At 45.9% G+C, this 15618-nt stretch overlaps 1 protein-coding gene across 1 annotated transcript; it reads left to right on the plus strand.

Moving 5' to 3' along the window:
- Positions 1-1890: 1890 nt before the first annotated feature.
- Positions 1891-6439, plus strand: MEOX1 (mesenchyme homeobox 1). Its single transcript, XM_031600537.2, has 3 exons — positions 1891-2429; positions 5270-5442; positions 6293-6439. The coding sequence occupies exons 1-3, from the start codon at positions 2003-2005 to the stop codon at positions 6413-6415; spliced, it is 723 nt and encodes a 240-aa protein (XP_031456397.2). The 5' UTR covers positions 1891-2002; the 3' UTR covers positions 6416-6439.
- Positions 6440-15618: the final 9179 nt, after the last annotated feature.

The raw sequence follows: 15618 nt of genomic DNA on the forward strand, positions 1-15618 counted from the left end.
ATTAATGTGAAGGTAAAAGGTGATGTTCTTGATCAGAAAGATCTGGGCTAAGTCCACCTGATTGCTTGGAAAAGCCCAAGTTATAACCCAGCAGGGATTGGGATGAGCACACCTCTCCTTCCATTTGATTCCTTTAAATGTCACAGCACTGAATTATACAGAAGCCAAATAAAAGCAGCACTTAAAGCCATGGGAAAAAGAAAAAAGAAAATGGAAAGGGAAAGGGAAAGGGAAAGGGAAAGGGAAAGGGAAAGGGAAAGGGAAAGGGAAAGGAAAAGAAAAAGAAAAAGAAAAAGAAAAAGAAAAAGAAAAAGAAAAAGAAAAAGAAAAAGAAAAAGAAAAAGAAAAAGAAAAAGAAAAAGAAAAAGAAAAAGAAAAAGAAAAAGAAAAAGAAAAAGAAAAAGAAAAAGAAAAAGAAAAAGAAGAAGAAAAAGAAGAAGAAAAAGAAGAAGAAAAAGAAAAAGAAGAAGAAAAAGAAGAAGAAAAAGAAGAAGAAAAAGAAAAAGAAAAAGAAGAAGAAAAAGAAGAAGAAAAAGAAGAAGAAAAAGAAGAAGAAAAAGAAGAAGAAAAAGAAAAAGAAAAAGAAAAAGAAAAAGAAAAAGAAAAAGAAAAAGAAAAAGAAAAAGAAAAAGAAAAAGAAAAAGAAAAAGAAGAAGAAAAAGAAGAAGAAAAAGAAGAAGAAAAAGAAAAATGGAGGCTCTGTACCCATCTGGTAAATCCCTCTGTGACTATGAGAGCACAAACCCAGCCCAAATGGTGGCAGAAGGGGAAAGAAATGTACCTATAGAGAGGCATAGCAAAGCAACGGAGAAGGTCGCAAGCAGATTACAGAAACACAGCACACATGGCTGTATAAATCACCCCTAAAAACACACAAACAGTTGCAGTAACCCCAGTGCAGCTCTGCAGTGATATTTGGGGTGTTCCCAGGTGCCACCTCTCTGTGTCAAAGGGATGGAGAGCAGATTCCCTGCTAACACCCATGCAGCAGCAGCAGATCTGGGGTCTGCGAATCTGCTTTCTGTTAAGGAGAACCATAAAACTTTCAACAAAAGATGAAAAACACGTCTCGCATTGGCACAAAGGCAGATTTCCTTGTAAGAAGGAGTGGCATACGGAGAACTCCCTGGAAAGTAGGATAGAGAAAGAATAACTGCCACCAGCAGTAACCATCAGCAAATACAAGTGTTAGAAAGCTGAAAGAACAGAAATCCCTCAAAACTGTGCACGTGCACACAGGTCACCTAAAAAATATATTACAGCCTGGCCTTAAATCGTAAATAATCAGTGAAGCACTCTCTTACTTTTATTTCCCACTTTGCTTCTTGGATTCTGGCATCTGTTGAATTCCGTATTAAGGCTTTTTCCAACCCCAAGACTCGGGGAATTTTGTTAACAGTGCAATAAAAATAACTTCATAGTGTCACAGGGAAACATTAAAGCCCTTTTTTTTTGTGCGTGTGTGCTGCTCTTCCCCCCCCCCCCCTCCCTCCTCCCCTCCCCTAACCACCTTTTTTGGGGGGAAAAAAAAAAAAGAAAAAAATACAGACATTGTTTCTTTAAAAGTCTCCATCTGCAAATCCCATTAGATGTGCATATAAGGTTTCGGATGATTAATAGGTGCTGCTTTGCTTTGGTTGGAGGGAGCGGGTGTGTGTACGTTAACCCCTCCCTCCCCTCTCTCACATTTCACTTCACAAAGTTGTCACTCTCTCCCCAACACAGTATTTAAAAAGTGTTTCCCTCATGTCCAGCACTTCACAAGGACTCCAGCATCAGCCTCGAGACCCCGTTTGGGGCGATCTCCTCCTCCTCCTCCTCCTCCATCCATTTGGGACAATGAAGATCTCAAGAAGAGTTTTCCAACTAACAAACCTCCAACCTCACAAACCCCCCAGCCAAAGTGTCGCTTAGGGAGGAAATCTGGGCTGTCAAATTTGGAAACATTTCCCCTCCTCTCCTCTCCTGCTTGAGGAACCCAAGTGACGAGCGCGGGACGAGGATGGACCCCACCGGCGGCAGCTGCATGCGCAGCCCCCAACCCCCAGCCCCACTCTGGGGATGCCTGCGGGGTTCCGACGTCCCTACAACCCCAGGGTTGGGTCACTGCCCCCCGGCCCCTTTTTCCTTCCACCCCAAGGCGGATTTTGCTGCTTATTCCGAATTCTCAGCCTCCTGCTTGCTGAGCGCTGCCCACTGCGTCCCACCCGAGGAGCAGCCCCCAGTCTTCCGTCCCCACTCTGAGTGGCAGCAAGTAACAACAGAGGCCCGGAGACTGCTGAGCCCAGGGCTGGCGTTGGCCTCTGGGGATACAGAGAGTCCCAACCTCGTGAGCACAGCAGTGGGTGTAAGCGAAGATTTCGAGGTGCCGGTAAACAACGTGATGGAGACGGAGAGAAAGGCATCCAAAAGGAAAAAGGAGCAGTCAGGTAGGTGGAGTGGAAATGGGGGTGTGGGGTGGGATGGGGAGAGCACCTCTAGGAGTGGGAGTAAAGCTACTGGAGAAAAATGGATGGGTGGATGGATGGGTAGATGGGTGAGTGGATGGATGGATGGGTGGATGGGTGGATGGATGGATGGATGGATGGGTGGATGGATGGATGGATGGGTGGGTGGATGGGGAAAATATTATGTAATTCTTGATTGAGTAAAACTATACAATATCTCAGTGGAAAATGAAGTTGCTTGTCCCTTGATGACCTTTGGCGTTTGGGTTTTGCTCCTTATTAGCTGAACCCGTCCCTTTAGGCAGCAGCAGAGTGCCAATTCTGTGCCACGCTGTGCTCAGAGCCCTAGGATGGCAGTTCCACTCTACTGCCCTGCTGCTGTCCAAGGGTGACAGAATGGGGATCAAAGGGCTAAGATCCCACCAGCTGCCCGTGTCAGTTGGGAATGCCACTCTGAGGTTTTGAACTGCCCACCAGTACAATGCCCAGCAATGTGGAAAACAATCACAGTTTTCATTGTGCCATCCTTGCCAACAAAACACCTTCTTCCTGCGGAACAGCGTTCAAGAATTTCAGACAGATGACATCTGGTTTGTTACTATTTCAACTCTCCAGATATGTGAAATATGCATAACATTGCTTTCTCCTAAGGAAGCTGTTAAGATTCAGATGCTTACATGCATATATTTGCTACAGTATTCATTTGCAAACGCGGAGTGTTGAGAAGTAGGGGATATTTTCCAGCATCCCCATTTTATGATTTGAGAGCCAAGACATGGAAACGTTTCTCAGACGTAGAAAAGATCAAAATGCTCTTAAATCCTTAAAACTTTCTTTAAAGCACTGATAGATTCCGTGCAGCTACAGAAAGGCTTCGCTTTGGGATAACAATGGGGGTATCTGCAGTAAGACCTCACGTGTGAGCACACACATCCCCTTCTCTACTTCCACCAGCGTCCATTATTTAGATGCCATTTTCAGCCCTGGTGTCCCAGGCACAGCAGTGACCTCAAGATGTCAGTTGACTTTGGGGGAGCTTTGGGGGCCACAGCCGTCAGCATTCACCCCTCTATTCAATGCTGCACAGTTTAGCAAATCATTTATAAAAACCCCCTTTGTAATTACAGCATTAAAGAGGCTGGAAGGTGTTGTAGTGACTTTGGGTTTAATACATCTTTCATTTACTACCAAGTGAAGACCTAGCAATACCGCTCAAGCAGTAAGTAAACTCCAAGCCCTAATCCTAAACCAAATTAGCCTTTAAGAACTAAGCACTGAAAGTTTTGGGATGCCCACTGGGTGGAGGTTGAGCCTAAAGAAACGCCTCCCTCCGATTTTACCTTGAACGTTGTTGAGAATGGCCAACTGCAGACAGGCAGTTTGGATACCCCAACTTCATCCATATGTATAGCTGAAGAATAAGGCATGAGCTGAAGGATAAGGCAGCAAGAAATAGGCACTAGTGTAATTATATATGTTATATTATATATATATATTATATATATAATAAAATAGTGATTCAGATGATTTTGCTCAGTCATGACATTGGATAAAGAGGGTGCTCCATGCTTGCAAGTCCCATTAACATCCACAATGGTATAGAAAGCAGCACATGAGGGCAGGTAGCAACTGAAAACCTGAGCAAGAAAAGCATAGGGAAGTCCCTCAGCAATTTAAAGTGATCTGGGGGCAGAGCTCCATCTGTCACCACCCGATGTGCTCCACTCCACGAGGTGCCCACTGAAGTTACTTCTGGTTATTACTTTGTCATCAGCTGCCAAACGAATCAGCTCCCCATGAAGTCACTTCACTTGGCCAACGTTCCCAAGAGCTTTCAGGATTTTACGCCCCGTGTGACGGCAAAATCCATCTTACTACTTGATTTGCAATAAATCTGCCCTCAAACTCTTTGCTAGGGAGAGAAAGCAACGTTATGCAGATACTTCAGATTTTTATTACGCCTTCTGCTGAGGGAAAAACTGCACTGACAGTGGTTTGCAGAATAGCAAACTCCAGGTGCCTCCACCAGGCTGTGGATCACTGCAATGACCAAACATCCTGCGTTACTATTGGTGACCCCCATGCTTGAGCTTAAGCTGCTCTGAGGGATAGGAGCACCCTCTGCAATGCCCAAATCCTGCACTGTGTGGTCCTTGCATCTTCCCTAAGGCAGTTTGCCAGCTAACCGTAAGGCTCTGTGCCATACATCCCCTTACAACACCAAGTGGGGCACTGCCTGCTCTGTTCCCAGAGCCTATTTCAGATGATTCACATTGTTTGGAGATGAAGAGCAGTGACACCCTCAGTGCCATTTGCCCAATGGTTTCTGCTCAGCCTGCAGGACTGAGTGCTGAGTCAGGAAATGCCACTTCCCCAGCATTGCTCACTTTCCCATGCTCTCCCCCCTCCCAATATACCCAGGCTAAATGCCAGCCTAGGCTTCTCACTCAGCAACCTTCCCTTCTCCCTGCACCATGCACTCGTACTGCATCACACGCTGTGCTCACAGCAAACTGCTCCCTTTACCTTCAGTCTGCAGCCAAAATCAGGGGAGCAGCAATGTGCATGCATGGACTGAAAGGCACAGGGAAGGCAACTATTGAGAGTGCAGAGTGGATGCAGTGAGAGCTTCCTTCCTCCTGCTGCTCACTTCAGCCCTTGCTTTTGCAGTTCAAGAGATGCACCCCATCCCAACTTTACCCCTCGAAGCAAAGGCTGACAGTGCTGAGCTCAAGGGGACACAACAAGATTTGACATCTCTGTAGGGCACACATTCACACAGGTCAATGTAACTGCACATTGCACGCCTGCTTGCCTCTTAGAAAGCCAGCCCTCCAGCAGCAAGGCAGAAGGCAGCAGCAGGTCGCGGAAGGAGAGGACAGCATTCACCAAGGAGCAGCTGAGGGAGCTGGAGGCAGAATTTGCCCATCACAATTACCTGACAAGGCTCAGGAGATACGAGATCGCCGTGAACCTGGACCTCACCGAGAGACAGGTACTCAAACCCCATCCCCTGCTGTTTCTCCCTAATGCTGTAACACTCCAGGCTGTGCTTCTGCAGTGGCACAGAGGTATATTCCTCTGCAGGGCATTGTTTTGTGGGTAGTGTTGGGTTGATTGCTGGACTTGGTGATCTTAGTGGTCTTTTCCAACCTCGTGATTCTCTGATTTTAACATGAAACCTCCACATTCTTTTAAAAGACATTTGCTAAAAGTCTCTGTAAGCAGTTAATATCTGGAATTCTGCTTCTCTAACAACAAACAAACAAAAAAAGCCATTTGAGACACCTCCTGAGCTGTTGTTTGCCACCACCCATTTGTACAAGGCTTACAGATGGAATCTGGATGCAACCAGCCTCCATTTATCATGAGCTTATTGGAATGACTCGTTTGATACATGTGCTATTCCTGGGCCAGGCAGCATTGTGTGGTGATGAGGGAAGAAAAAAGCACAGTTCTATGGGTGCAAAAATTTGTCTTGTCACTGTGACCTCATTCAGAGTTTCCTTATCAAAGCTTGGTGGGTAGAGTAGGAATTGCTCAATTAAGTGAAGCCAATTAAAAATCCTGATGGATCAGACTGGATGGAGTGGTTGTCAGAAGGCATTTGGGTGCACTGTGCCTGTTGGATTGCCATGTATAGCTGATGGATTCCAGGCAAAACACTGTGCTACCCTTGCTGGTCTCTGAAAATCTGCCTGCAGCACCTTCATTGGGTAGAGAGCACTTAAAACTGGGAGCTTCCTTCCATTTTTTTTCTCTACAATTCCACAAAATACATCTATTGACACACAGGTATCAGCCTGCTGGCAGCAATAACTCATTGTGTCCTTTTCATCCTCCAGGTCAAAGTGTGGTTCCAGAACAGAAGGATGAAGTGGAAACGCGTTAAGGGTGGGCAACCAGTGTCCCCCCCTGAGCCTGATGCAGAGGATGCTGACTCCACCACATCCCCCAGCTCCGAGTAGTGCCATAAAGAGATGCTTGGAGAGGGTGTGACGCTGCAGAAGGACACTGCAGCCCCATATGGTGGCCCTGTGGGGCACGGACTGAGAGGTGTGCAGTGCCGGAGCCGGCGGAGGAAAATGGAAAGCACAAAATAAGGCAAAGGAGAGCAGGACTTTGAGCTTTGTGTGAATGGAACTGTCTTACTGCCATAGGGCTACCTTCACAAAAAGGAGACACACAAAAAAAAAAAGATAAAAACCACTGTATATATACCAGGAGTAATACTGTTCAGGCTCCCAAATGCTCAGAAAATACGAGTTATCAGTTAGAAAGAGACCAGAGGGTGATTACACAGCTCTGTTCACCTCCAGCCTTTCCCTGGTCACTTCCGCTCATCCTTCACTTGGACTTGGGCTCTGAGAATCAATGAGGTTGGAATAAACCTCTCAGATCCCCAAGTCCAACCCCAACCCATCCCACCCTGCCCACTGTGTCCCCAAGTGCCACATCCCCACATGGGAAGGAACACGTCCAGGGATGGGAACACCCTACACCCTGGGCAGCTGTGCCAATACCCAGCCTCTCTTCCCGAGAACTATTTTCTCCTCACATCCACACTCAAAGCAGCCCTTACCAAACAGCCCACGCCTCATTTCTATCCTTCTGGTCCATTTCTATCATTCTGGTTTGCTTCCATATGTTATCATCTCCACCTCTAAAACTGTCTGACATCCCAGGACACTTTAAAGCCAATTTCAAAGCATAAGAAGTGCATAAAAGCAGCTTTCTAGCATAGGACGACCACAGCAGCCAGAACTGAACACTCCTTCCCTTGCACACTGGTCCTCTTTCAACCCAAACCTGTAATATAGCTAATGATTACGTTTTAGGAAAGCAGTGTCTGTTCCCATATCTTCTGCCCTTTTGTTTAATGTATTCTAATGCAACTTTACCATATTTTAAACAGAACTCTACACTGGCATGTCATAGAATGGCTATTAAACACAAGTTTCAGTATTCCCAAATATTTGAAAAGTAACCATTATTTGCAGCTATGGCACAGTTGGAAAATCTTCATCCCACCTCACTGCAATGCATTCTTGTTGGGTTTTAACCTGGTCTGCAGATATGCTGGATGTAAAACTGCATATCTGCATGATAAAACAAATTATCAAAGAGCTGTTTTAGTGGATAACTCCAGTACTACCCCAACACCTGATCCATTCTTTGGACACCCAGAGCTGGAATTGGGTTTCTCTTTTCCTTATGAGCTCTTAATCCAACCCCATGCAGCGCCCACTGGGATCTGGAAGTTTGTGAGCTGCTTATTTGGGGATGAAAACTTGGGGGCTCTTGGTGACCAACAAACCAACAGCAGCTCCTGGTCCAGAGTCATTATTCAATAATAGTAAATCTTCCCTTTCACGGTAGCTGCTAACAGAAGTGTATAGCAACCTAATTGACACAGGAGTGACCCAGTGGGATCTCTCTGGGTACTGACCCATAACTACAGCCCAGATCTTGTGCTGTGTTGAGCAGTTCTCACCCCGAACCATCTGCTCATCTGCAACCCAGCTGCTTTGCAATGGGGCATCAAAACCTCTGACCACCAAATCCTTTCAGGTTGAAATAGTGTCAGACATTTCAGTTTTCCCAAGGAGGTGATGCAGTGCACCATTCAACCAGGTGTGTCAGGGAAGCTTTACAAGAGTCATTGGTGTTATTAAGTAGATTTGCAGCTAGCAGTAATTAGCAGTCAGCAGAGCCGATCCTGGCTGTGCCCAGCAATGAGATGACTGTGCTATCAAATGATGATCTTCAATAGCAGCTTTCCTGCTGGCTTCAGCTGGTAACCCTCCAAGGGCTCTCAGAACTTAGCAATAAAGGTCATCTTTAAACACTCCAAATGCTTTGGCATTTGAGGCAGACAGAGTAAACCCTCACACGAATCACCAGAAGCAGCAAAGCAGCAGCCAGAGACTGACAGCATTAGTTATTTTTGTTTTGAACTGGGGAAAAAAAAAACACAAAAAACATTTCTATTGGTCACTGATGGATTGAAACCATTGCATTTTAAACAACGCCCTCCAAGCACTGAGCACAACCACCCAAACAGCCCTCCAGCAGGCAGGACCCTCAGCAAGCTCCCATCCATCCCACACATCCCAAAATCACTGCTGTGACCTGAGCTGCTGTCCAAGAGTTAGAACCTTGGTGGGGAAATTCCTCCTGGTTTATCACATCCCTGTGAAGCCCTTCAGGGCATTGCAGCTAGATGTGAACTTGGTTGCATCCAATGAGCAGCCCAGCCTCAGTGGAAACTTGACCAAGTGAAATGCTCTCAGAGTGCAAACAGTGGCATCAGCCTTTGGAAATCACTGCAGTACATGGAGCAGCTCTCCCTGCCCCACACCTCCCACTGCTGCAAATCTGGCTGCCTGGAAGGAGCCCTCCTCTGTGGGATTACAAGCTGGTGAAAGGCTGGAGGAGCGCAGACTTGCTCACAACTGCACTTTTCACCGAGGCTGGTCATAAAAGGCATCCAATAAAAACACGACACTTCCTTTTCCATAAGGTATTACTTAAGTGGAGATGGCTGTATTTCATCATGGAGGCAGCAAAGTGAAAAATTGGAAGCAACAGCTCCGTTTCCCTTCAAACACTTTTTTAAGGCTGTGACATATCCTTGCTAATGTTTTCTTAAACCACCTGCTTGGACTTCTCCCTGACAGCACAAAAGGCAAAAGATGTGGGAGAAGAGCCACGCAGCACAGCAGCAAAGGTGTTTGAATTGGCTGTTTGTCATGCAAAAAAGATGTGATGTCTTCTCCAGCTCCTCCAAGGGGCTCATTGCAGGGGGTATATATGACTTTATGTATATAGATACATGGATGTGTAGTGGTAGAGCCATGTGAGAGCATCGCCCTGCAGCTCTCATAGCTGGCATCTCCTTCTCACCAATCACAACAGCAATTGCGTGGATTCTTTTGAATTTAGAAGCTCTTTCCTCCCAACCCGTGAAGCCAAGTCTTGAGCTTGGCTTCTCCCATTCATTTTATGTTTTTCACTTCTATTACCATTTAAATCCATTACTTCCTGGGTGTAGAGGAGTCGCACCGTGGCATTAACCTCTGCTGAGATGCTGCTGCACTGTAGAAGCAACAAATCTCCATTGATGTAATGTGAAAAATCTAGCTTGCCATTTCTCTTTTTTCACTGGATACACCTTATCATATGACCAGCAAAGCCTAATGTTTTGCTAAGGAGTGCAAAGGTTAACACGCACCAGATGGCAGAGAACCACGTTTCTGGGGAGGCTGCAGAAACACTCAGCTGGAAACATCAGCATCAGGCCAGAGAGCTGGGGCAGAAGCATCAGAGTTCTGAGCATTTAACACAGAAATATATGGTCTGAATGCAAGCCCTAGAAGCTCAACTACTTCTTACACATCTCTAGAGCTGCCCAGTCTCATGCAGCATGACATTTGCACGATATAGGGTTGTTAAGGTTGGGAATGACCAGTGAAATCATCAAGGCCAACCATCAACCCACTGCCACCACCATGCACACTGAACCATGTCCATGAGTGCCTTTGAGCATTTGAATGCACTGGGCTGGTGACATCTAAAGCCCTCACTTAGGTTGTGAGCACTGTGTTCACCTTCATGGGAAGAGGATTGGAAACAAAGTTCTCACATTCGACAGCAAAGAGTTTTTTGAGGAGAAAACCACCATTATCAGCAGGAAAGCAGAGGTCTTTGGAGTGGCCAGAGCTGCACCCAACCCCCTTTGCCACACTGCTATTGGTACCCAAAGCACTCTGTCCCCTCTCCCCACTCCTGAGCTCCCAAGCAACTTCCAGCAGTCCTTCACATCCCTGCCAGCCCCCAAGAAGTGACTCCCTCCTTCCCACTCGGGGACACAAAGACAATTCTGATTCCAACCACACGTGGGATGCCCAGCAGTTGTGTGAGAGCGGGATTCTCTTCCAGCTCCCCCCATCAGAGATGATGAGGAGAGCCCTTAAACCACACCTCACAGCCCCTGTGTGACTAAAAAACCAAAGCCTTCGTTTGCACTGTCTGGAAAACTCACAAATCATAATAGCAATCACTTTACAGTCGGAGACATTGAGTGGGTCATAATGTACATGAGCAAAGCTTCCAAATTCTGCATCCAGCCCAATTCCCAATGCAGGGAACCCAGCACACACTGGATCAGGGCAGCTTATGAAGCAGACGCACCACTTTTTCTGCTGTTCTGCTTTCTTCCCCTTCTCTAGCAGTGCTCCTATTGAGTTTCATCAGCCACTATCTTGTATTTTGGGTAATCCTCTTCCCCTGGGATGGTGCACTGCCCCTTCAAGAAATACTATATGTCTGTGTTAGAGACCGGACCTGAACACTGGATCTATGCAGCCCTTCTAAGCAGATAGACAGGAAATCCATTTTCTTTCAGTGATTACAGTAGAAGGGCTTCTGTCTGAGTGGAGCTCGCCTGGCGTGGCTGTAAAACAATCCCAGCACTGAGCTATTACCTTTCAGCCCATATTTGTGAGTTACAACAGGGCAGTTTCCATTGCAGCTCTGTTTGGGGCAGGTGTCTGCAGAGCCCTCCTATCCCCATCCTTCCCTTGCACAATGCTGCATTGTTTTAATTTCTGCACAAAGGAAGGGTGTTCATCCACCACCAGACTTCTACCCTCCCTCTATACTGTAATTTTTATTATTATTATTATTGTTTTAATAACTTTTACACAAGGGTCAGCAGCTGGTTGCCCGGAAGCCCCGTTGGGAACAGATTGCAAAGAGATAATGGGAGTGAGTAACAGAGAGAGTGGTGACTTCATACCACGGAGCATTGAGTCATGTTTCAATCTTTCCTTTTTAAAGAAAAAAAAAAAATAGAAGTTTTTCCAGCCTCCTTCTGTCACACTGCAGCTCTTGGGTTAGTGTAAGAAACAGAGAACACCTGAATTGGTACTGAGGCTGTCTGGCAGCTTTTAGGGTTTGATTCATTGGAAGACACCAATGCCCCACAGTTGTACTGCCACACACACAGCATTTCCTCCTCGTGGCAGTTTGTCAGCAGCTGAGCATCAGCCCAGCAGTGCTATACTGAAGCTGAAGATGGAAGAGACATCAGGAAAGGACCATATCCTCCTTTCACTCTCCAAGTTAGCATAGACTCTAAGTCACAGGCCTGCATTCGTTTCAGTATTTCCCAACATTTGTACATACCCTATACTCTATCTTGCATCTTCCACTAAGAAAAATGACAAAAGTTGTAAAATAAGGCCTCTCATTTAATAGAGCCAACAAAACAGACTCATACCAAGCCGCTCCAACAGCCCTAATGTAACTGGATTGAGTTATAGCAAAGCTATAAAGTTCTATAAAGTTTCACCTTAAGAAATATATTTTCAGAAGAGAATGAAAGAGCGAGATGAGAAATTATCTGTCTCGCAGGAAAACGCTTTAAACACATCTCTCCCCCTGTTTATTTGCAGAAGAGAAGACAGACAACTGGGGTATGTTTTACATTACACGACGTAAGGGGTTGAGGCATTCCTGTCTGCACTGAAGACATGTTTATACTGTTGGGTTCCATTACGAATCTGTTTAATATCCTGTGAATGCTCAGAGTCCTTTGCACACTCCAGGCAGGAAGTCTTTAATGCACACACTGAGAAGACATTTCCAACCGTTCCAAGGCTAGACAAGGAAGCATGGAAAAAGTTATTCTACTGCAAGAAGCAAAATCTTCCTGCTCTTGTGCTTCTGCAAGATTTGTTGGAAAAAGCTGCCCAGTCCTGGTAGAGTGTTCATTAAGTCAGAGACAGCCATCATGGAAACAAAGAGCAGAAAGTGTCCTGATGGTACCCATTGGGTTTGGTGTTGTGGGTTTGGTGTTACCACAAGGCTTCAGCTGAGCTCCAGGTCTGCTTGGAACAGTGCAAAGCTCCAACTTAAATAGATAACTTCAAGAACAAAGCAGTCCCCAGGTGCCACCCTCCAACTATGAGATGGTGGAAGAGCACTGGGAATGGAACCAGGACTTCTGGAGACCCAACATGGTAGATGAGCAGCATGATGTGGATGGCAATAGTAGAGGTGATGGCAATACAAGGAGCAACTCTACTTGTATTTGAGATCAGCCTAACCCACGGCATCTCACTACTGATGGTACACAACCATTCCTTTCTATTATTAATTATTATTGTCATAGCTTCTCCACGGCACAAGCAATAAGCAGAGAGAGCAGGAGGGCAGAAAACTGCACCTGAAGCTGAGGATGAAGCTGAAGGTATGGGGCACGGATTGTAAGGCACAAAGTCATCCTTTGGAGATCAGCATGTCAGCATTGAGAAAAACAGCCACCCTTTCTTCACTGCCTTTTACATATCTGAAGAATATAACTCACCATTTGGAAAACACAAGGGTAATAATGCTGCATTTGGAATCTGTACACAGCTTCAAATGTGAAACTTGGCTGGAATTTTCACTTTCCTTTAGTTTTTTAGGGGTAGCTTGACTAGCATTATTTTTAGGAGAAAAATGACCTCTCTTATTACTGTCTTCTCTGCTGAAATTTCATTCTGTCTGTGCCAGAATCGAGATGAGGTGATGCCAAGAAATAGGATGAGCTCATCGCATTGAACACTTTGAGTTTTCACAGATAAAAAATGATGTTACACCATCCAGGAGTAGACAGCGGTACACAACAGGGCTAAATGGCAGGTCATTCCCAATGGCAATTTAGAGCATCTCTTCCTCTTATCACACAGACCTTTTAAGGAGAAGGCTTCTGAGGTTTCAAGGCAATTGCTCTTGCTGGTGGGCCATCAAGAAGGGAACCAATTGCCCTTCTGCAGGGATGGAATTTCCGACTGTTCGCCATCATTGCACCATTACTGTGCTTTTATGACAATAATAAACAAGCAAGATAAATGGCATTGATAAAACAACAGTGAAAACACTGAGTTATAAAAAAATTGTCTGGAATTTCCTGCTGCACCATTGCTTGGTCACGTGCCACTGGATCATTCCATGCAAGATGTGTCACCTAGCTGCCTCGGATTCTCATTCTATCTATTCCAAAATACAAATAAAACTTGGAGAAATGCTTTTCAGCCATCCTTATTAATGATATGTATATACATTTTAACTCTGCTGCCAGTCAGCCTGTGGCTCTTCTTTAGGAAGCAATGGGAGGATATGGCCCATTCCCTCTCACAACGGGATCGGGGTCCCCCATGACTTTCCCTGTGGTGTCGGCTGTGGTGTCTCACTGACACAATGACCTCATTTGTTATGACTACCAAGAGCTGAGAGCAATGAAACGCAGGGTCTGCAATTAATTGGGGTCAGGTGGAGATGATTTATGATCCGAGGAATGCGCTCACTCCTGACACTATCATACAAACAACAGTATCAACCGAGCTTCGGAATCAAATTCAAGTTGGGATTTCCAGAAAATGAGAAATAGCACAGAGAGACCTGAAAGAGGAGGCGGAATGGGGGCAGATGAGGCCAGATCTGGGCTGCAGAGCCTTCACCTTCTCTTCCCAGACTGTCAATCAGCCCACGGGTTCTGACTTATCACGATTCCGAGATGCTGCCAGCAGTGGGTCCACGCCAGGAAAATTTCATCTGTCTGGAATCCGACAGGAAAAAAGAGGTTTGGAAGTTTCAGAGGAAGGTGGGATTTGGGCTGGTTGCAGTGCCTCTGTTTGTGCTCCCCAGCTGGCTCCCGTTAGCAACAAGCTCCCAGAGCAGCCCTGTCAAATGTGTTTTCCATCACTCAGGAACCTTGAGCTTGATCCCAAGATTGCTGTGCAGTGCAGCCCTCTCTTTAGGATCCTGCAGTGAGTTCCCTGTGCTCCTGCTCCTCATCCTTAATCTACAGCCTTGTTTTCTCTGTGGGCTTGAGAAAAGGAGCACAGAAAAGCTGCTCTATTTTCAAACCCAAGGCGCTCAGACTCCCTTCAGAGGTTAAACACGTATAGCAAGATGATGAATTGATTCCACTTTATTCTGATTTCCTTTATATATATATATGTATAGCACTGGTGTTTCCCTTCCCAGTTACACCTCTTCTCCATTCTTCCATTCCTAACTCTGTGTCCCATTCTTCACTGCATGCAATGCAGCCATTTGAGCCCAATGCAACCACTGACAAATGCAAACTGGAGACCTCCAATACCAAGAGATGTCTCAACCAGCTTGGAAAGCCCAGCTGGGAATTGGAGCCCCACAGCCAACCCTACAAGCACCTCATCTCAGCAAATGCAGCACATTGCAGCTACAAATGGCAGTGATTTGATGTTCAGTGTGCAAGACTGCCAGCTACACGCACCCATTGTGCACTCTATGCACTCTGTTGAGCATGAAACCATTGGGAGGCAATCAGCTGGAGAGGAAGCAGTCGTCTCCTGATAGTGTGCTGTGGCTGCTCTGAAACCTAAGCACTATCACTATCCACACCCTGAAGATTTGGGTTTGTTCCCTTTTCATTGCTTTGCTTTCGTCCTTCTTTATTTAATCTCCCTTTTTTTTTTTTTTTTTTTTGTCTCTGGCATTCAGATGAAACAACACACGGGCAGTAAAAGCACTAACAGAGACTGAGACCAAACTTCCCTTCTGCTCCTTCCAGAGCACACGTCTCATTCCTTTTGGCTGAGAGGTGTCACACAGACAGTCTTGTATTAATCTGGGGCAGCTCTGTTAGGAAAAACCTAAAACCTTGTGGGATATGGAGCTGAGGTCTGGTGTTCCTGTAACCACCGTATTCACGGGGATACAGAAGAGCATCTGTGCTTCTGATTGAACCCAATCGTCTTCAGATATTGGCTAAGTGCAGAGTGTATTAACCCTTCACTGCCTCTGCCCTAACAGGGTCTTTTCTTAGGGTTCCTTTCCATAGGGTTATGAACCCCAAACCTGCAGAACTTCTTAGGCAAAATGGATTATCACTTCAGATGGGCGCAAAACGCTGTGTAAGAGCAGAAAATCACTGTAAGAGTCTGCACTGAGGGAGATACGGGTGTGTTAGACCTTATCTAATCACACTTGCTGGGATAACAGAAGGGCATCCCATCCAGCCATCCCCCATCCCACGCCCAGAGCACCCCAGCACAGGGAAGTTGGGAATGTCACTTCATCCCTATAAACCTTCCTGACCCTCTCTCATCTGTGGGATTGTTACTGGTTGCAGAATGTG

The sequence above is a fragment of the Phasianus colchicus genome, chromosome 26, assembly GCF_987193195.1.
Source record: "Phasianus colchicus chromosome 26, bPhaCol1.hap1.1, whole genome shotgun sequence".
Lineage (NCBI taxonomy): Eukaryota > Metazoa > Chordata > Aves > Galliformes > Phasianidae > Phasianus > Phasianus colchicus.

Coding starts and splice junctions, on each gene's coding strand:
- MEOX1 (XM_031600537.2), top strand. CDS start 2,003: ATGGACCCCACCGGCGGCAGCTGCATGCGCAGCCCCCAACCCCCAGCC. Junction 2,430..5,269: donor AAGGAAAAAGGAGCAGTCAG/GTAGGTGGAGTG, acceptor CTTGCCTCTTAG/AAAGCCAGCCCTCCAGCAGC. Junction 5,443..6,292: donor TGGACCTCACCGAGAGACAG/GTACTCAAACCC, acceptor TTCATCCTCCAG/GTCAAAGTGTGGTTCCAGAA.